The sequence below is a fragment of the Lepisosteus oculatus genome, chromosome 9 (assembly GCF_040954835.1).
Source record: "Lepisosteus oculatus isolate fLepOcu1 chromosome 9, fLepOcu1.hap2, whole genome shotgun sequence".
Classification (NCBI taxonomy): Eukaryota; Metazoa; Chordata; class Actinopteri; order Semionotiformes; family Lepisosteidae; genus Lepisosteus; species Lepisosteus oculatus.
In genome coordinates, this window is record NC_090704.1 from 43,973,246 (window position 1) to 43,994,234 (window position 20,989).

The window sequence follows — 20,989 nt, forward strand, 5'->3', positions numbered from 1 at the left end:
GAACAGAGCAGATTGCGAGGGAACCCGAACTACACAAAATTCTTATCAAAAGTACAAAAGGCCTTGACACGATCAACCCACGGGGCTTCATCAAGTTCTACAGTGAAATGCACAAGTGGAAACTGAGGTGAAGAGCATTTAATGCTGAGAACAGGAGGAGCTTCTTTACACAAAGGATGGTAGGGGTCTGGAACAAGCTACCAAGTCACGTTACTGAGGTTCACACCCTGACTTTTTTTTTTTAAGATCCTCGATTACTTCCCAACCTCCTCTTGTTTGCAAGCTTTCACGTTCTTAGAAATAACCATGAGTTCAGAAAAAGGCATACGAGTCCCAACAGACCATGTCATTAGAGTACATGTTTACAGTAGTTTTCTAAATCAGTGAGCTCATGGCAAAAAAGACGGTTACATTTACGCTTTTTCCACCTCTGAAATTAAACGCAGCATCACCAAATGCCAAACTTGAAAAAAAAATTCTTTAACTTCATTAGTAATACATAGCCTCTACAGTGGTGGGTACACCTAGGATGAATCATGCCGTTGCCTAAGGTCTGTATCAAAAGAAACAAAAATACCCGTACACTGGAGCTTCCTGCACTGGCCTGTCACCTCCATCACTGCCACATGTTCTGGCATTCCAAACGTGGCACAGTGGGACCTGACTGGCAACACTGTCATCAAACCCGCTGCTGGCGATTTAAGAACAGCGAGCGCAAGCTTCAGTTAAAACCCTGCACCTCTTGCGCGGATACTGCCGATCTCAGCTTTCTGCTGAGCGCTTCAGTCAGGCACAAGAGCTTGCTTCCTCTTGAGCAGGACTCTGCCTCTAGGTATCTCGCTGCAGTTTCTAGAAGTAAACGAAGCAGCTATTTGTGTGGGGCAGCTCGATCGTGCCGGAAAAGATGAACTCTGCGAGGTGAAAACATTTTACACATACAGTACGTGAAGCAACAACTTATCTCTGTAGCGCAGGGGGGGCTGCAAGGAAACAAAAGCAGAAATAAAGGAAGCAAAACACATTCTCCACAGCTGCAGCTCCTTAACTTTGCAAAGATGGTAAAAATATTTTTGGAAACCTCAGTGTTTTTGCTTCTATATTCTTTGCTTGAAATAACAAAATGAGTTTAGGTTGTACAGCTTTTGTTTTGTTTTTTTTTTATGCATAGTGCCAACTTAAAGAAACAACAACATTCTTCCTCATGCCACAGATACCTGGCTCTTACCTTCAGGGCTTTGGCTTTCTGCCATATCTGGCAAAAAAATCACAGATAACAGATTTTTTTAGGATACTTCCAGATCAGCAATCTGAAAAAAATAAACAGGAAAACAGAGAATAGTCAACGGAAAATATTTACGCCATGGTTAACCTTTGGAAATTCATCAATTAAAATATAAATGTGCCAACACAACAGACAGGGTGGGGCACACACAGGGCATGATTTATAGCAGTTTATTCTCTTTCACACATTAACCAAAAGCAGCATCCAACAGACACTACGGATTGCATTGAATTAATCAAGTGTTAAAGGCTCATTCGAATTTCACAACTAAACTCCTGCAGAGAATTCAAACTAGTCAGTTCCTGTACTAACTCTCTGCAATATTCCCAAACCCATGCGATCTCAGACTATGCCTCGTATAGTACAAGAACCAGTGTTTACTACAGACTACTACCGTTTACTGCATCAAAACGGAAAATCCATTCAACCACTGTAATATTCCAAAGAAATATAGGTTCACGTCAGAATAGGTACAGATGAAAGGAGCTCCTATGGAGTTTGTTGGAGTGAAATGGTCATAACCCACTGAATTACTGTCAGACCTAACCTGGCTGTCTATTGACAGTGGGAGGAAACCAGAAAACCTGGGCAACCTGTTCGGACAGAAAAAAAACATGCAGACTCCACACAGACAGGTTCGCTTGTTAGAATTGAACCCAGAACCCCTGAAGCTGGCAGCAATTAATTACAATACCAGCATTTTACTATTTACCAGAAAATAACACCATGTGATAACACTCAAATTGCAAACTAATGTACTTTCAAAGAGTGAACGCCAAACTTTCATTACTACAAAGCAGTAAAAATAATAAAACTGTATTGGATTATAATGAAACAGCATGGAACAAAAACAATGCATACATATATATATATAAACATTTTTGGATTACAATTCTGTAATGTAGTTCTTTTCTTAAGGAATAATTTACAGAGTATTAGATCAAAGATTAGACACTTGGGGACAACAGAAAATATCTATAACTTGTAATCAAGTTACATAAAGTTCTAAAACACTTTGTTTATTGAATGACTGCCAGAAAATCAAGCAATGATTTCTGTTTGAATTTAACCAGTGTTTACACAGGAACAGGAAATTTATGTAAGAATTTACAGTAACTAGATAAAAAAGGTGATTTATTGAACTGTAATCAAGCGTTATAAAAAACGATGTTTTCTGACTTGGTTCCTTCACAAACCTATTGATAACTCACTCCCAGTTGTATTGTTTTGGGAAAACTATACTTGACATGGGAATACAATGCTAAAAACTGGAAAAAAATGTATCTTCTTTGAGAGAATAATGCCCTTAGACACATCTAAAGATACGGTGTGAGATTATAGTTCCAGAAGAATTATTATTTTCTGTATTTTGTTGGCCTTGTAAAGATAAGACTAGATATAAGTGCCAAGTACAAAGCTCCTAAACTTCATAAACTGCCCAATGTATGAGTTTTATTTGCATATCTGACAGTTCTTTAGAGTACTGAACAGAATGAAAGATACATTTGGTCAACCTTGGCAATGTGCTTGTTTCACACTATACTTAAAAAATATATTTGTTCATGTATTTTTCAAAAAATAAGATCATATTTTTATTAACCCTGTGGAAAAATAACAATCTGTGGATTGCAGCTCAACACATACTGCAGGCTATTAAAATAATGTTTATCTATTTTCACCATGATAAGTTTATTACCAGCTGCGCTCAAAGTCACTGAGTCCAACTGGAGGACAAAGTAACACTCCCCTGGTTTAGAACATTGTATCACATGCGTCTCCTGTTGGTCTTTTTCCATAGTGAACACATTTCCCTATTTATTGTGTTATGTAATTCATTGTACACTGTCTTTCCTAGACTGTAATGAACAGTTCAACGTACTCTAGCACACAGAATAGAGTTAAACCTTAAAACAGCTGATGCACTGCTTCAGGTCCAAGTAATGTTACCTTCCTTCCACGTAAGCTTAATAGCAACCATTTTTTTCACACGCTATTTTTTACTGGAATAGTTGGTGAAGATCAAGACGTCACTGTCTGCTAAGCCCTTAGGTTATGGTGGAGCTATTCCTGTAATCTTGAAATGTTGGCCTGATTTGGAGTTTGGCCCTATCAACCTGGAAACCCTTAACTGCGTACCTGGATACATTCGTGTATAACCGAGTAGCCTAAACTAGGTCCAAGCACGCCGTGAAGCCAATAGCGACAGGCTAGATGCAGCAGCATCGGTCGGAGGTGCTAAGGTGAACGATTCTCACAGAGGCTAGTTCAAAATGAAACGACAGGGAAAATCACTTTGCGACAGCTGCAATTATCAACCATTCCTCTCTGTTTTGCGCTAAAGTGCGCCCCACGGTACCGAAGCAATTCTTGCGATCTTGGAGAAAGACACTGTTCATTCATGCTTCTGTTAGATTTGGTTTCAGCTCCCAGCGTCGCTCGAAACCCTTTGCTGATGTTAAAACGTTTAAAACAATTTCACATAGAATAATTAAACTCGGGGTGGACTATCGGGCTGTCTCCAGTGTGCATTCTTGAATGACCCTGTCCACTAAAAACAGGGCGTCTGTTTTAATGACAACACGACACTCTGCAGGGTAATGAGGACTCGGCCGGACAGCCTTCCTGGCCGCCGCAGCGTCCGGTAAACAGCACGAAAACGAAGAAAAAAAAACTTCCTGGTTTGTTTGCCCACTTATTAACAATGAAATGTGGATATGATGGGAGCCAACTGCTATTTCTGGCCCTTGTTCAGTTCCTTTTTAAACCACGACTTTGAATTAATGAGAGGCAGCGGTTAATCTCATAAATACTTATGTATGACCTCGAAACAGCCTCCTTCCACAGTGAGAATATTATTTGCAACCAAGTATATAAATATAATTATTAAGGGATTTTTTCTAAAGAAAACGTCTGTGTTCTGGAAGAACAGCTGTAGGTTTTTAATTTTACATGTTTTTCAAAAGTCATTAGACATATGAAACGGCGAGTTCTCGGATTTCACAATATTATTTTACGACGTGTCATTCTGTATCCGCGGAGATGTACAAGTTTTTTTAAAAAAAAAACAATACCAGAACTTTCACGATGAAGCTGTGTGTCCCCTTGATAAATGAAGGGAAGCTGTATTCTCAAGACGAATTTGTTTTGACGCGATAACTCCGGTACCAGTCCGCAAAGGCGAGCGGACCGCCCTCAAAGCCAAGCGTTTTAGCGAAAAGCACGCAGAGAAATAAAGGACGAAATGTCCCTGTATGCCAGAAAGCAAGCCCACAGCGGCACGGCACGGCACGGCACGGCACAGCCCGGGTTATTGAAGTCCATGGCAATGAAAGCAGCTCACCTGTAGGAAAATCAGTGCAGGGACTTCTCGGAGACTTGTGAAGTTTCAAACTCGGGGCGACAGGCAGGAGCTGAAGTTGCACCTGCGCCGCACCGCCCCCGCAGCCTGCTTCCGATTGGCCGTGTGGCGCTCGGGCTGTCGAAGGGTGTCTGTGCCGGGGCTGGACGCAGTGAAAGCTGAGCGGAAAAAGGCAGTGCACGGAGTCGAATTGAGGAAGCTGAATCATTTTATAAGTAGTCAATTAATTTCCTTTACTGTTTTCCATGGAACTGTTCCTCGGTGTCGTCTTTTGTGTGCGTGTGTGTGTTGATGCCACGACTTCTTAAGATCGAAAATTCTTTCTCGCTGGCTTTAGAAGCGAGCATGACCTCATGTATTATTAATAGTAGACTATGTTTGTTTTTTAAAAAGAAAAGTCTCTCCCTGTACCACCCTTGTTCACTTTGTGCGAATGCTTAAAATAGCTGTGGAATGACGACGACCTTGCAGAAATTGCACGTTCCTATGTCCCTATGTAACCTATTTTTGAATGTGGTTCTCATTAAAAAAAAACTATAGGTTCTATAAACACAAGTTATTAACCGATAGGCTCACTTTCAGGAAGTTATTTCCAGTTTTAGCACGGTTTTTATCAACGTCATTACCTGTCAAGTTAATAAATGTGGAGGACAGCTGGAGAACTTTATTATGTATTGGGGGGAGGTTAAAACATCCCATAGCCAATAGCTTCCGTGAACAGATCAAATACAGTATCATATTAACGTGTCGGAGGAGAATTCCAATACCAGTAATTACACCTTAGCGACAAAAAAGGCAAGGGGTTCTTACTGGAACTGTATCCTGAGGTGAAACTACCAATTTCCTATTCCTTTGCATCACCTTTGCCTGTGTCCACCTCAAAAGAACCAAACGGATTAGGAACACGAGCATCTTTACTCATCAATAAATACATATCTTTGCTAGGATACTTTAAAGCTGTGTAACTTCAGAGAATTCAAGGAATTTTGCCTTTTTAATGATACTATACAGAAGAGCTAAGAACGTATTTACTGCTGGCCTGTGCTCCATTGATTCAGGTGTTATCGTAAGGCAACTTTCAGAAGTATTTCTGCACAAGACACGTCCCCTTGTTAGTTGCAACAGGTGTGAAACACGGCCTCGTGCTTTAAAACTGTTTCCTGTGTAAAAATACGTTTAAAAAATAAAACTTAAGCAGCCCTTTTCAATTGTACATTTTATTAGTGCAAAATAATCTTTTTTTTTTTACAAATCGTTAGGATTTTTTTTCCAAATAGTCTTTACATACTGTATAACATTATTTTACAAACCTTAAAAGCTTCATAATGACAGATGCACAAAATCATAGTAACAAAACATGTAAACATTTTCAAATGAAGGACTCCCATAGGGAAGGTTAGACCAGAAATGGTACAAATTGGCTGAAAACGTTCTCAGCATGAATCTAACAAAATATGTTTTTTTAGATACACCTGGAACATTTGTTATCATTCTGTACAGATTAAGGACTGGATTAAATCAAAACTGTGACTCACCCCCAACACTCCCAAATTAAATTGCCTGTATTTGTTGGCATCTATTGTTCTTTCCAGAGTTTTTCATACCTCTACCTAATGGTAACTTGCAATTAACTCCCCCAATTTATCATTTGGAAGTGGTGAGTGGGTTTAATTCTTGATTCGATCTAGACCTTAACCTTAATAATACAGTTAAAGAAAAACAAACTCATAAAACAAAAAATAGAATTGTACAGCCATTTCATTATACCATAGTTTCGTCTTTGTGTTCTCCCTCCATATGACTTACGGAGAATGTCAGCTCAAAGCCTAGTCACACAAGGTCATATTTCATATTTCAGTCCCTTTTATCTGCGTACCAAAATGCAGGTGCATAAATACAGACTAGAATTTTTCCATTATTTTCTAATCTTGAGATGTACCATACTGTATCTCCTTCTAGGTACAGTAATTGCACGTTACAATGTGCATATGGAGATCAGCCAGCTACTGTTTTTAAGGAATTACTTTTTCCCACTTGGGATAATGGAAAAATTCCTTCACCTCCCTGAGAAAATAAAAAACTTCCTCCCACGGGAGGTCACTTCAGTCAAAGTGTTTCAAGAGAGTCTCTTAGGTTCGAGGTGCTGTATTGCAGTATATAATTCTGTGTATAATTCAGGTAGTAAGCAATGTCAGTGCATTATCAGATCCTTCCTGGCATACAGAGTCACAGCTAGCATTGTGTATTAACTGAGATTCAGGATATATGGATTATTAGGGATGAGGTGTAAATGTGCCCTTTGATTTTCACACTGCATAATGTGTGTTGGTTTTACAATAAGATTGAGAAAAAAATAAAATCTGTTTCTGTTGATTGTGGATATTAGTGCTGTAAGAATTAGAGTGCAATTGGTTCTAGCTGCAATGGGAAAACATGATTATTGTGGCAAGTTCTTGCAGTTTATGCATGATATCGGTTAGAGAACATTTCAGATTATTGCACATTTCATCAGATATTCACTAGCGGCACAGTACATGCAAACAACGAGGAGACAGACAAGATATTGCATGGCATATGGCAAAGTTCTTCACTGTCCATGAACACTGTAAAAATATAAAGAAATCACAATAATAATTAAAAATACCTCACAGAACCAAATGGTAGGATAAAGTGAGGAACTGTGTCAGAGTATGGGTAATTTCATGCTGGAAATAATTAAATACATTATGTTTTGGTTGTAGAACCTGCAGACGTCACTCTCTTTTTCCAGCATGTAATTATTGTGTAACTAATGTCTACTTGTTCATCAAATATGTGGACAAATGACAATATGTTTTAAATATGTGGACAAAATGGACAAATCCTGGTTACTATGAAAAGGATAGAGAAAGCATTATACAGTATGTGCTCATATCTGTTTTGATAGGACTGCAAAGCAATCGCCTATCTCTATGCTAACAGTAAATCTTGGCCATATTTTTTCATTAAATTAGTATGTACAGAAAAACATACACTTCTGCATAATTGCAAAGTGGAAGCGTTGCTTCTTTCGTGAAAATTTAAATAATCGTAATGAAAAATCATTAATAAAAGGATTTATTTCCTAGTTATCTGTCAAAAGCAGTCAGGTCAGCTAAACTGCTAGTTAGGTTCTTTTTAGCAATACAAAAAAAAAAATCAAAATATTAAGATATGAATTACCTCAATTTCTCTCTTCAGTTGAACTTTCACTGCACAAAAGCTCAACAGAAAAGGACTGTCATAGGCTCTTCATAGAGAGCATTGTATCTTACAGAGCCATACTCGAACTCGAGCATACTGTAGGACAGAAAAGCAAGTGAGCAGGTCCCGACGGGGAATAATGAGGAGGTGCCCGTGTCCTTTCCTCATGGACTGAACAATGCACGGTAGCCACCTGACCTACCCAGCATGCTCCCGAGCCACACTGAGACACCCCCACAGAGGGAATACCCTCTAATGTTTGTCAGAGCTCACCCAATCAGGTGGGCTCTTCTGAAAGGAGACGATAAAACCTCACCTGTAAGGACAAACATTTTGTGACGACAAAAAAACACTGTCGGAAAACCCTCTTAAAAAAGTCAACACCAACTTTCTGCAAAATTATTTTCCACCCTCATGAGCCATGAGGGCAGGGGTCACCGGCCTTGCACCTCCTAGACTACAGTGTATGAAAAACAGCAGTGACAAGCTATTGTTCCCAGCACCAGGAGACACGGACTTCAGTCCAGGTACAGAAGAGCTGCTTTACTCTTTTTCCCAGGATTCAGAAGCCTCCAGGCTACGGCTTTCCATGAAGCCAGCTGCTTTCCGGGCACGTCATCAGGAATGAGCGCCGCTGAAGGTGGAGATAGGGAGGCAGAGGAGTGAGCAGAACTCAGGACAAAGCGGCTGAGAGGACAGGGCCTTCCGGATCCTCCAGTGCATCCCACTTTCCGGCTTGTAGCAGACGGAAATCTCGCACCTGCAAGGCAAGAGGGAAAACCAGTCAGCATGCTGCTCCCTAACCCAAAACCTGCAAAACACGAGTCAGGTAACTGCAAAGCAATCAGACGCAGCAAGCACTCACAGTAGAACATAGCTTCATAATTCTAGTTCCATTTTTTTACCTACTTTGAAATGAGGTAAAAACAGAAAACGTTCAAGCAGTGTTTGGGGCAGCCATGTTAGTACTGTGGATCCTGCCATGCATTCTACTTCAGTACTGTGCTTAAAAAATGCTTATTGCTTTTAAGGCCAAAGTAGTTAAGGCCTGCTATACAAAGCATGTTTAATTTCCAAGGCATGATAACAGCGAACGAAGTCTGCTTCAGTTCATTTAACATGCAATAAATATGAATATGAAATGAATGACTGAAAATGAATAACCGGCCTTCAGCACCTGGTCACACTCTGAAAGATCTTCCTCTCATCCTGGTCCAAACACACAGCAAAGGTGGTGTTGCAAGCTCCTGACACCTGGACTTTGTCCACCTTCACCTGCGTGGTGTTGAGTTGCTGCAGAATTATTTGAAAAAACAAGGTTTAGGACATTCTGAAAAAAAGGTCACAAAAAATTTAAATCTGACCAGCGTAAATTAATTCTGAGTGAGCCAGCTTTGTACACCTTTCTCACTATGTGTCCTGTCTTGAAGCCAGTCAGTGAAATGCATTTGAACACTTTTTCAGGTTTCAGCTAACTACGGCTCGCAGTGCCTTCTTGATCTTACCACCAAAGGCATTTTCCCGGCTTCAGATGGAAACTGTTTTCAGTCTTGTTTCAATGAGTTCTGGAAGCCATCTTGAACCCAGGCTGGTTCCCTGCCTTCTGCTCACCTGATTGTAACCTTTTTTGGACTTGGAGTTTTGTCTCTTCAGAACTTCTGTCATGGTCAGCTGAAGGCACTCCATTTTTGAATCTAAACAAAATTGGACAGAGTGGATTACAACAGATCTGCCTGTTACTCTGCCCTGCCCCTGCTGGGATTCGATCACAGTCTCTTGCAGGCTCATGGTGTACATAGCGCCACCCCCTGGACAGCACTGAATTCCTCTGGGCCAAAACACCGGCTCTTCTTCTGCAGCAGAACTTTACACTAAGTTTCAAGGGCGTTACAGCCCTTCAGTAACACGCTCTGTGTAGTGAGCCCTGTTACAAATGTATGTATATTTTACATTCTGGCATCGTTTACATTCTACATGGGGAAGTTAGTTTCACCATTGGACGTGCTAAATGATTTAATTCACTAAAGTATGAAAAGAAAAATGATAATTCTTTAATCAAATTGTGACATTGAACTTTGACTTGACTGCAACACAACACTTCAAGTTTTAAAACTTCCAGATACACAACTGTGATACCTGCCTAACCAATATGACTTCTAGAGTGTATTTATTATTTGATGCTGTACTTGTCATATCATGAAGTATTACATCATTCCCTGCTGTTTGATAGAAAAGGTGCTGCATCCTCAAATTCAAGGTATCAGAGAAGAACCCTCAGCTCCATACCTAGCTCTTCCGGTTTCTTACAGGCTTTGGTGAGATTAACAGAGGTGCAGATTTTATTCACTTTACTCCACTGATTTCGCCCACTGACGCTCACCTAGAAGAGCAAAAAAACAAACACGCTTGCAAGTTCCCACAGCAGAATGTACATCCTGCAGTTTGAGGAGATGTACAAAATTAAACACTGAAAAGAAAGGGGTTTTGTGTTGTGCACCAGGTTTGAATAATTAAAAAAAAAACATTTTGGGACACTTCAGACCAATGTCATTCTTCAGCCGTGTAAAAAGGCGTGTAACTAGTGCCATAAAGGTGGTGCTGTTCCTAAGTATTTTACAGATGTCATGATGATGTTACAGTGCATAAAGGCTCCGCAGACCCCAGTACTGCCGTTTTCTTTATTGGCAGGAGGGAATTGTTCCATGTTTGTGCGTATGATAAGTGCTCTAAATTAAATTCCATTATCTACCTTATTGTAAACGATTTCTAGTGTTAACGGCACTGCTTCCCGGTCCCCGTCAATCCCAAATCTTTTGCAGACTGGCCCTGCAAAAGGAAATGCGGCACGTTTCAGAAGGGGCAGGCAAAGACAACAAGGCTGTGTGCGGACAGGTGCGCTCCTGCTTGTCTTGGACCGCTGCTATTGTACTCAAATCATGCATTATAATTATTTATTTGATTACATAATTTATCAAGACAATAAGATATGAGAAAGGAACTCAGACAAAAGCAATCAAACAAATGAATTTCAGCATTTTTTTGGTTTAGCAAATTATTTTTAGGTATATACCTGATCCAAGTATTTTGGGAAATTGCCAGTCACGTGTTCCTTGTTTCTCACGGTTCGACACGTGACTTGACGCTGACTCCGTTTTTTTAGCTCAACATTCAACACAGTAAGAGCAACCTGAGATTCATTTTTAAAGGAATTTGTCACCGCGTTTTCCTTTCCGGAAGAATGCAGAAACTGAACAGCTGAGCCGCTAAACGCAACACTTTGAGCGATGCGGAAAATGTTAAGGAATTTCTGCAAGTGTTCTGTCTCTCCACGGTCCTGTCGCGCTTAAAGTTTAAAGTGCTTCAAGCTTTAAGTGCTTAAAGCGTTGTTAACGCCTTTCATTCCCTGTCTCCTTCTCAGTTGCAGAAAGGAGAAACGCGCCCTATACCGATGTTTAAACACGTTTGTTTTAAGCTTGCAGTTTGATTTTAAGAAGTGTTAGAATTAGTTAAAATTTGTTTACCTTTGTTGGCGACATTAAATGGGAACTACAGTACCAATTTCTCAGAACGGTTATTAAATCTCGGTAACAAAACTAATGAATGGCATCACAAAATTTGCCAAATCCCGAATTAAGCACAAAATCGTGAATTTCGCAGAAGTACTGGATAGTCGCAAACCCCTGATCTCGCCAGGGGCGAGGACTGTTGAGGTAAAGTCGGCCTTTCCTGCTCACTAGTCACAGTAATGACTCGTGTAATTTGATGTGCGAGCGAGTGACTACAGGCTGTACAAACAGACATTTCACCGCAGGAAGTTTCCAACGTGATCTGCATACAGAGTTAACAAAGAGGCAAAACTGCCTCTGAATCGAGAGCAATATCTTCTTGTTTACAATGTAATAGGGCCGCTTCACCTCTCCGGAAGTTTTGTTGCCTCGGTCTCAATCGCAGACAAGGACAGCAAAATGGCAACGTGCATACCTGGAAATTTGGTCTATTTTGTGGCGGAAATTGGAGGTTTTACAAGTTACTGTGTACATTTTACTTTTACTATTGTTGGACAACGCACTCATCAATGCCGATTCTTTCTAACCCTCGAAATATAAAAATAGTGATGCAGTTCCCCTATTAAAGGTTGTTGCTAATGTAAAGAATACGCCCCTGCGTACAACAGGGATCGCAGCCGCCGGGCTGAGGGAGGTCTCCTTTAGCTCAGCCGGCAGTGAGGGCAAGGGCGGAAACCCGCAGAGCCGTTACTCTAATTAACAGATGTTCGTCAAAAAGCAGGCTGAGGGCGCGATGGCTCCCCCTACTGCCCGTACTCACCAGAGGCCTTGACTGCACGAGTCCCAGCGGTGTGGCCCAGCTCCAGGGAGTGGATGAACACCTCCGTTCGCTTCATCCCGCCTGCCAGCATCAGCTACCACGGCACAGAGCAGGCAATCAGCCGACCGGGTTAGAGCACACGGAAACACGTCTATCGATCGTGCAAATCACATGACCGGAAATGCTAGGCATCAATGCCGGCACTACTAGTCTGAAGCCAGCAGCCTTATCACCCTGCAACTCACAACTGGCAGCCCACTGAAGCCCAGCAGATGTGAGCCTGGTCAGTCCCTGGACAGGAGACCTCCTGGGAAAGCTAAGGTTGCTGCTGGAAGAGGTGTTAGAGGGGCCAGCAGGGGGCGCTCATTCTGCAGCTTATGTGGGTCCTAATGCCCCAGTATAGTGATGGGGACACTATATTGTAAAAAGGTGCCGTCCTTCGGATGAGACATAAAACCGAGGTCCTGACTCTCTGTGGTCATTAAAAATTTCAGGGCGTTTCTCAAAAAGAGTAGGGGCATTACCCTGGCATCCTGGCCAAATTTCCCCCTGGCCTTTGCCAATCATGGCCTCCTAATAATCCCCATCTCTGAACTGGTTTCATTACTCTGCTCTCCTCCCCACTGAGAGCTGGTGTGTGGGGAGCGTACTGGTGCACTATGGCTGCCGTCACATCATCCAGGTGGGGCTGCACACTGGTGGTGGAGGGGAGTCCCCATTACCTGTAAAGCCCTTTTGAGTGGTGTGTCCAGGAAAGTGTTATAGAAGTTTAAGAAAGAATAAGGAAGGGTCTGGACAAGCCTGCCGGGCTCAGAGCGCGATGGGGCAGGTGGAGGGTCAGACTGCCGGCCTCACCTCAGCCTGGTAGAGCTGGACCAGCACTGGACGAGCTGCGTGTCTGCAGTAGTACAGAACCATGTCCGCCAGGATGGGCAGCCGCTCTCTGGTGCTGCTGGACACGTCAGGCTCGGTTTTGGAAGTTTGCTGAAAAACGCACAGAACCCTTACATCTGAGCCATACGAAAACAACTGTTAAAGATGTGGCACAGCATAAGCATATCTTTTTTGAATGGATATTACTCAGACTAAACTTGTAGATTAAATGTAGAATTTTCAGTTTTAATACAACACAAGAAATGAAAGCTATAGCTTTTGTACCCATATGACTTAAAATATTCAAGCACGCACATACTTTACTTATAGATGTACACACTCATACTGTAGATACAGGCGGAAAATCATCTTATGGTCTACATTTTGCCTTAACTTTTATATTTGATATTTTGTAATTCTCCGTTTTAAAATTCAGATAGGATCTTTGATCCTATGTACGTTACAGCTCTCGTATTTATATTTAATTGTTAATCGTCTATAGTTATCTGTTATTTTCTGCAGTAAGAGTAAAATCAGGACCCAAAGCTGGCTGGTCAGAGCTGCTCAGTTCCGTGTGTCTGTTGAAGACAGCGCCCTCACCTGGCAGAGCACCTCCACGGGCAGGTTCAGGAGGCTCAGCATGTTGCGCTTATACCAGGGATCCAGCATGCCAAGGTATTGCGCAATGTCGTTGGTGCTGTCCTCCAGGCAGGGCAGACTCGGGTCCTGTGCCAAGAGACAAGATTTCTGGTTTAGTTTGGCATGCTGTATTCTTATAACACATATCATATCACAAAGGCAAAAAACCTGGGGGGAAAATAAGTAAAATATGTTTATTTTACTGTAATATGAAAATTTAACCCATACTTTACTGTAATAATAAAATTTAACCTGTATTTAGAATGTATATTTGTTTTATAAAGCTTTTTTTATTGCGGGACCTTTTCATCTCTGTACGCCTGGGTTCACATAAGAATGCTGCTCAGTGAATCACAGCAATTTACTACCACAGAAAATCAATAACAACATTTCTCCTGCTTCCATCCTAATGTCAGTGCCTTTTCTCTTCATTCATCTTGGCATGCAGCACAGCTGCAGTGAAAGGGGACTCCCTGCTGGGTATTTACCACGGCCATGCTGCCCCTCCCAGGGCTGTCTGACAGACTGCCAGGGCTGGACACTCCCACTGCAGGGCTGCTGGAGTTCCTCTTCACTGGGATGAAAAAGAACTGGAGCTTAAAGAGCCTGGTTAGGCGAGGGCACCTGCTTTCCTGAAGTCTAGAGGGGAAAAAAATACATGAACATTTATAAAGACAACCATAGATACACACACAAGCATATCAGGCAGATAATGAGTTGTGCATATGAATATTAATCAATTCTCATCCAAACATAGTCTCCTTTAAACACTGCCACTATATGCCCTTACACACATCATAACTTGATAGGGCACTCTTTCCAAAAGGTCTAATTCTTTTTGTCTGATCAGAGTTGGCTATATCAAGGGGAAGAGTCCTAAATAAGGCAAAACAACAGTGTCTGGCTGCTAACTTTACATATGTGATGCTGACGTATCAGTGTGACCAGACACTTCAGCAGAATTTATTAATATTTCATAATATCATGAACACAGCCTTGAAAAATGAGAAAAATCTGAACCAAGTTAGTTAAAAGGATTATTCAGATTTTACCTGAGATTACTGTAGGCTCTCGCCACTTTTCCGGTAATCTGATCTGCACCAAAAACCACCACCCTTAGGGTTGTGGTTTTGGTGTCCTCGTCGCAGCTCAGGATAGGTCTCCTCCTGTAGCAGACATTCCTGAGAAACATATTCTCTGGGCTCTGCAGGTGAACCTGCTGGGGCAGAGAGTTCGACCTCTTGGATCTGATCGTTACATAGTCTTTGGCCTCTGTGTTTCCCAAGCTTTTTGCCCGGTTTAGCGAGTTGCTGCTCTTGGACTTGAATAGCATGGAGATGCGTTTGCCCAGCCTGGCTCTGGCTTTGGGAGTTTTGTCTGTGCTGCTCTCCTCCTCGGTGTCCTCACAGAAGTCGCTGTCCATCCCCGAGGCCACCGACAGCCGGCTGGGCCCCGACGAGGAGGAGGAGATGGAGGAGAAGGAGTTATTGGAGAGCATGGAGTCCTTGGAGGCAGTGGAGAGGATGGAGACGGTGGAGAAGGTGGAGGCTCTGTGATCCACACAGCCGTTCACTGCCACCTCCTCTTCCTCCACGTCCTCCTCTTCCTCCTCGTCATCCTCCCCCTCATCTGGCTGGGGCTGAGCTTCAGCCAGGTCACACTCGGCCTGGAAGATCTCGTTCAAAATGTCTGAGAATACAGACGATGACAAAAGTAAGTGTAAAAACACCTGCAGCAGGCTGAAAGCTGTACAGTTAGCTAGTTTTTGTACCTATTCCACAATAAACTGTGCTTCACAATCAGAATTCTAAAGTAGACATCTTTAACACTTTTCCAAGAGTATCCCAATCCAGAACCTTGCCAATACAGTAGTTTACCCTAAATAATCTATTTTTAAAGATTAGAAACACTAGGAAGTTAATGATCCATTAAGCAAGTGATTTGCTTGATTACTAAAACAACTCGTTATGCCAAATTACCTCTAAATGACATAACCTACAGTAATAAGCCCCATCTTAAGAGAATGCAATTAAATAGCTCTGTTAGTTTACTATAAAACCTGTTGGATTGCTGCTATGTCAGGGTCTGCAAAGCAATTATCTAAGATAATTTAGACATGTCTTTCTGGAGAATGGTCAGATTGCTGTATACAAATGTTTGACAGAACTTATTTAAATACAGACCCAGTGCTATACAGACTCATTGGTACAGAAAATTGTATTATAGGTGAGCTAGTGTTTTTAGGAATCTGAAAAGAAAATTTTGGCATTGCAAGAGCCTCAGACAACCTGCATCAAAAAAGGGGTTAAACTTTGCTATAATACAGCAATGATCAGTTTTCAGCGCATTGCAAATACCCACACAATCTAACTCCATTACTACCACCGTTCAGTAAGGGTCACTGTGGACATGGTGCTTCTTCCAAGCTTGACGTTTAGTTACAAGGAATGGATCATACACTAAAAGATGAGGAACTAACAATGTGTTTTATTTAGATCACAGTTAGCCTGTTGTTTTGACACCAGAACCAGTTTGTAATAACTTCTTTATGTGTATAATTCAACAGAAAGAGGACTGGTAAAAATAAAAAGTTAAAAGCAGTACAGTGCCGTATTGAAGTAAGACAGTGAAGCTGATACAGCTATACCCCTATTCAACAGTTTGGTTCAAGTCTAACCAATGTGACAAGATGGCAGAATATGTAGGGATGTTCAATATTTGAATGTTCGGCACTAACTGGCCAGGCTGAGGAAACCACAACCCCGGCCCTCACTTGTAAGGAATGAACGAGGGAGCTGCTGAGAGAGTGAAGACAGGTGGAGGGAGGTTGTGAGGGAAGATTCCCACAACATGGGGCTCAGGAGGTGAGATATTTAAGCATGGGAAAGAGGAGGCGCATGATAATAACGACAGAAACTTCTGTTTAAAAGCTCTGCGGGAGAAAGTGATAGATCCTCTTACCGAAATTGTCCTTATCCCAGTGGTACGTGTGACACCTGGCAATGGGCAGTGACAGAGTCTGCAGCATGCCTGTCGCAGTGAGGAGGAAACACAATTTGAATTCAGTTCTTGAAAACCTCACACTGGCTGTAATTCACATGTAAGAGTGCTCATGAAAACACCCTCAAGGAGGCCTCACCTTCTGATTTCTTACTGTTTGGCGCCGGAAGTCCAATTTTCTCCCTAAGCCTTTCCAGATCCTCAAGTAAATGCTCCCTGGCCTTGTCAATGTCCTCCACAGAAACAGCTGTTTCCAAAATGTCTGTGATGTCTGAAAAGATGGGACTGAGTTCTTCTACCTTTTTCGACTGGAGGAGATAAAAAAATCAGTTCAACAAATTAAGTATTTTTCATAAGAGACTTCCTAACTTCCTGTAGATTTTATGGCAATTTAATCGTCTTAAAATGAATTCTGACACTGTGGAAATCTTATGAAATAACAAGGAATCTATATGTACACATTTCACAAATACTAGAAGTATTTACTTTGAGCTCATTTGGACTTCACTTAATATTTCAAAGGCCGAAGAGTGGCCTGAAAACGGTATCTTAAAACTTTAGTCACAACTCACAGACTTTTTAAAACATCATGACTTCCTTGATATCCAGAAAATTGAAACAATCAATTTCACTATTTCCACAGCAGGTGGCAACATTTTTCATTTCTTAGGTGCTCGTTAAACAGGTGTTGAGAAACTATAGGGAAATTGTTAATATTAATTCACAAAAAAAAGTTCCAATCAAATGAGTACAGCTACCCAGTGTATCTCCACACAATACTCTCTCCATTATCCTTGGTTTTGGACAAAAGGCTCCACCTATTGACAGTCTTGCAAACATGGCAAAGAAAACAAATCTATAAATTTGCCACATTTATGCCTGGGCCAGATGTGTAGCTCATTAAGAAAACTGGTCTAAAACAGCCAGGTTACACCAAGAAGGCTAGAACTCACAGTCAAGGACAGCACATGGTAATACACGTTTAACTATTATTTTTTTCAAAGGACAAGATGTTGCAAAGAATGTGGTTATTCTGAAACAAGGAAGGAAACTGTGGCTTTCACGGTTTCTTCCTAAATGGACACATGATATAGAGTTGTTACTGTTGTCCTGCAACCGTTGCTAAAATACTATAAATAAATAAACCCTGCAGTATTTTATCATGATTTCCACATCCACCAATTTATTCAGATATATTTGTTGGTGGTTCATTCAAAGCACCACACATTGTACATACTGTAGCTTTACTTAAAATCGATTGAGTCTTCAAATATAAATACCTGTCACCTAAAGAGTGTAGTTTTTAAAGCAAGATGGTCAGTTAAATATTGGTGCAAAGTATCAGGTCATTCCCAGTGTGCCTGTTTACGTTTCTCTGAAGATTTCTCCAGTATGGATGAAGTAAGAGCATTTCACTTCTGCCCATTGTTTTTAAAGTCCCGAGTTTGGTTGTAGTACAAAACAAGTTCTTAAAAATAACAAATGACCCCCTGTCTTTTTTTAAATCTCAGGAGAGATTGAGCTATTCTGAGACACAATAACTCTCTGTCTCCCTGTGCCATTAAATGAGATGTGCTGGACTGTACAAATCTACTGCTGAACTCATGTGTTAAATATATCCAACAAGCAAATGGCACATGTACGGATCTGGCCAAGTTTACCTCCAGCACTTTCTGCATGCAGTCCAGGGGGTACCGAGCACCAAAAGCAGACTGATAGGCGTGTTTGATGAGGATGATGTAGGCGTCTTTCTGTGAGTGCCTGACATTGCTGAGCTGCTCTGACACTGCCAGGAACTCCGGAGGGATATCAGAGGGATTCATCAGCAGCACCGTTCTGGCAAAAAACACGCAAATTGAGAAAAGACACCCTGGACACACAGTTGGGAATAAGTCTGGAAAACCTAAGTATCATCCAGGAAAGCCTTGGAAACATTTGCATTTGAGTTCCTGTCTGTGTTCTTTCACCTTTTATTCCTCAGCTGCCTGAATTGTATGTACTTTTCTGCCATGAGCACTGCCACAGATCCTGTGGTTTTGTATTCAAGACACCTAGACCAAAAAGTATCTGCAACGTTAAGTAATTTTGAACAGTAGAAGAGATATAAAAGCTGTTAACTACACCCTGAAAGCTTGGAAATTGCTAAAGAGTTACCGCCAACACAGAAGGCTCTGAAAATATCTCCTGGGGTTCAGGAACTAGCACTGCAAATACACAAGTGTGACAGCTAAATCTGTAGCGAGCAGGTAGCAGTGAGAAGAGGCATGCATGTAAATAGCACAAGAGACCGAGAAGAGAAACGTGTGCAGGCCCCCCTCCTTCTTCCTCTTTGTGTGAAGTTCAGCGGAAGTAGGCTACAAGGCTGAGTGCACAAAAACACTAAGCAGAAGATAAAAACGACGTTAAGCCAAAAAAGGCCAATCAGAGCAAAAATAAAGTACGTAACATGTTTCACATTGCGGCAAGTCACTTAGTTCAATGGGCAGTTATCTTGTGTCTAGAAGGGTACAATCATCATTAGAGTTTTAATATCTTTGACAAGCCATTTCATTCTGGCACCTAACATATGAGAGTACGTCGAGTGTACACCTTTCTCCCAGTCCTAGATCTGTACAGTAAAATCCAGAATCCGGTGTTATATTGTCATTTAAAGGTTAGGTGTGAGTGGGGAATTAGGATCTGGAACTGAAAGCATGAGACAGGGGTAGCCAGGCCCTGGTCCAGAAGTGCCACCCTTCAGCAGGTCTCAGATGTCACCCTTATGTGTTCAGGCTGGAACACATGTGAGTTTTGATCAATTTAATAAGTTCCTTGGTTCAGTTAAGTCAAGAATAGCCTGTTGTGATCCTTGGAATCTGCATTTTCATGTCAGGTGATTCCTAAACAGCTTAATTGAACACATTACCCACTTCAGCGGGACAAAACTAAATTATTTTGTTTTTGAAACTTCACAATTTAAGGGCAAAACTGTTGTTGCATTGTTCCTCCCCCAGACCATTGGATGACCACCCTGGTGTAAGACTCGTACTTGTGTTTAAAGTGACTCATAGTTATACACTAGGGCCTTTCGTTGTTGCAGTCAGGATGATGTGTCTTATTCAAGAGAACAACAGATGTGCCAAAACTCAAAACTCAAAAAGAGATCAACTCCCAGAATCACTCATCCACTATCCAGCAAGAGTAGAGTAGATTTATCAGATAAGAACAGAATAAGGTCATGATGAGCACTCTGTAAACACTGTAAATTTCTTTGTTTTTCTTTTTACAATGAAACTTTGCAAACCAGCTTTGTTTTGAACGATCTATACCCCGGGACCTTTGCTGAATTATTCCCTTGCAAATTAATGGATTAGCTGGAGAGAGGCTGTCCCAAACCCATTATAACACAGACTTTCCTTCTGTGTCTACTTACATGGTCTTGGATTGCTGATTGTCAGTGGCTAATCCTTGCTCTTCTCTTACAAGCCTGTGATAGGAAATCCCTGTGGAAATAAAAAAATAAATTAAACCTGTAACACTGATCGGAGAGGGGTTAGTAAAGGGTGTAAAGATTCCAGTGAACTAGGAGGCCAAACACTGTCTGTTCATTTCTTTTGCTGTTGCTTGAAGGCACAAACTGATTTGTGTCGAATCTCATTGACTCAGGGGAGATCTGATTCTGATCTATCTTCAAGTGATTCTTGCTCGAACACAGCTCTACTTGAACAGATGTTCGGCCTTGACTTGAGGGCAGATTGTGCCTCAGAGGCAGCCTGGTGTGATGGCACTGATTTCATCTCACCCGTCTCTCAATGCTCTTTTTATTGAGCTTTTACAAGCTCACTTGTGTCAAATATAATTTCAACATGAAAACAGGGATGCAAACCAGCAATCAAAAAAGAGGAACTCCTAGCTTTAAAAAAAAAATTACATCGGAAGGTAAATGAGATATCTTTTACTTCCACTTTGTTTCTAGCTTATTCATAAAAACCACATCCATCTGACAGCCAACCTCTCTAATGAATGAAACTATGACCGAAAAGGCCCAGTTCTCCAATCTGAATAAAGAGAGCAATGTTTGTTTGCTTTGTACATGTTAACTCTCTACTAGGAAAACTCAATCCCTTTACAGACCTGCATAACTGTAAAAGTGACATATTATAGATGTTCCTCAAGTCTGATATCATGTTTTGGAGGCAGCACTGTTGGATAAAATAACATCATTGGCCTTTTTAATTAAAATATGATACATTTTAATCAATGTTTACAAATGTTTGATTTTGGTAGCTAAATTAAGATAATTGTTTGCC

The 20,989-nt window shown here is 41.3% G+C and overlaps 2 protein-coding genes across 9 annotated transcripts in view; both read right to left on the minus strand.

Annotated features, from left to right (window-relative positions):
• Nucleotides 1–4,950, minus strand: part of LOC102696853 (phosphoinositide 3-kinase regulatory subunit 6) — a 28,019-nt gene extending 23,069 nt beyond the window's left edge. For all 6 annotated transcript variants that reach the window (XR_011190503.1, XR_011190502.1, XR_011190500.1 and 3 more), the window contains exons 1-2: nucleotides 4,623–4,950; nucleotides 1,226–1,307 (exon numbers count right to left, since the gene is read on the minus strand). The gene's annotated coding sequence lies outside the window, so the exon portion shown is untranslated. The remainder of the gene's footprint in view (nucleotides 1–1,225; nucleotides 1,308–4,622) is intronic.
• An 889-nt stretch (nucleotides 4,951–5,839) lies between these two features.
• The window catches only part of pik3r5 (phosphoinositide-3-kinase, regulatory subunit 5), a 36,362-nt gene continuing 21,212 nt past the window's right edge, over nucleotides 5,840–20,989 (minus strand). For all 3 annotated transcript variants that reach the window (XM_015356520.2, XM_015356521.2, XM_069194585.1), the window contains 14 exons: nucleotides 20,113–20,182; nucleotides 18,362–18,536; nucleotides 16,840–17,008; nucleotides 16,662–16,730; nucleotides 14,753–15,389; nucleotides 14,189–14,339; nucleotides 13,662–13,787; nucleotides 13,044–13,172; nucleotides 12,189–12,282; nucleotides 10,612–10,688; nucleotides 10,149–10,242; nucleotides 9,474–9,556; nucleotides 9,040–9,155; nucleotides 5,840–8,622 (listed from right to left, as the gene is read on the minus strand). In XM_015356520.2, the coding sequence (XP_015212006.2) occupies nucleotides 8,481–8,622; nucleotides 9,040–9,155; nucleotides 9,474–9,556; nucleotides 10,149–10,242; nucleotides 10,612–10,688; nucleotides 12,189–12,282; nucleotides 13,044–13,172; nucleotides 13,662–13,787; nucleotides 14,189–14,339; nucleotides 14,753–15,389; nucleotides 16,662–16,730; nucleotides 16,840–17,008; nucleotides 18,362–18,536; nucleotides 20,113–20,182 (2,132 nt within the window). In that variant the 3' untranslated portion in view covers nucleotides 5,840–8,480. The remainder of the gene's footprint in view (nucleotides 8,623–9,039; nucleotides 9,156–9,473; nucleotides 9,557–10,148; nucleotides 10,243–10,611; nucleotides 10,689–12,188; nucleotides 12,283–13,043; nucleotides 13,173–13,661; nucleotides 13,788–14,188; nucleotides 14,340–14,752; nucleotides 15,390–16,661; nucleotides 16,731–16,839; nucleotides 17,009–18,361; nucleotides 18,537–20,112; nucleotides 20,183–20,989) is intronic.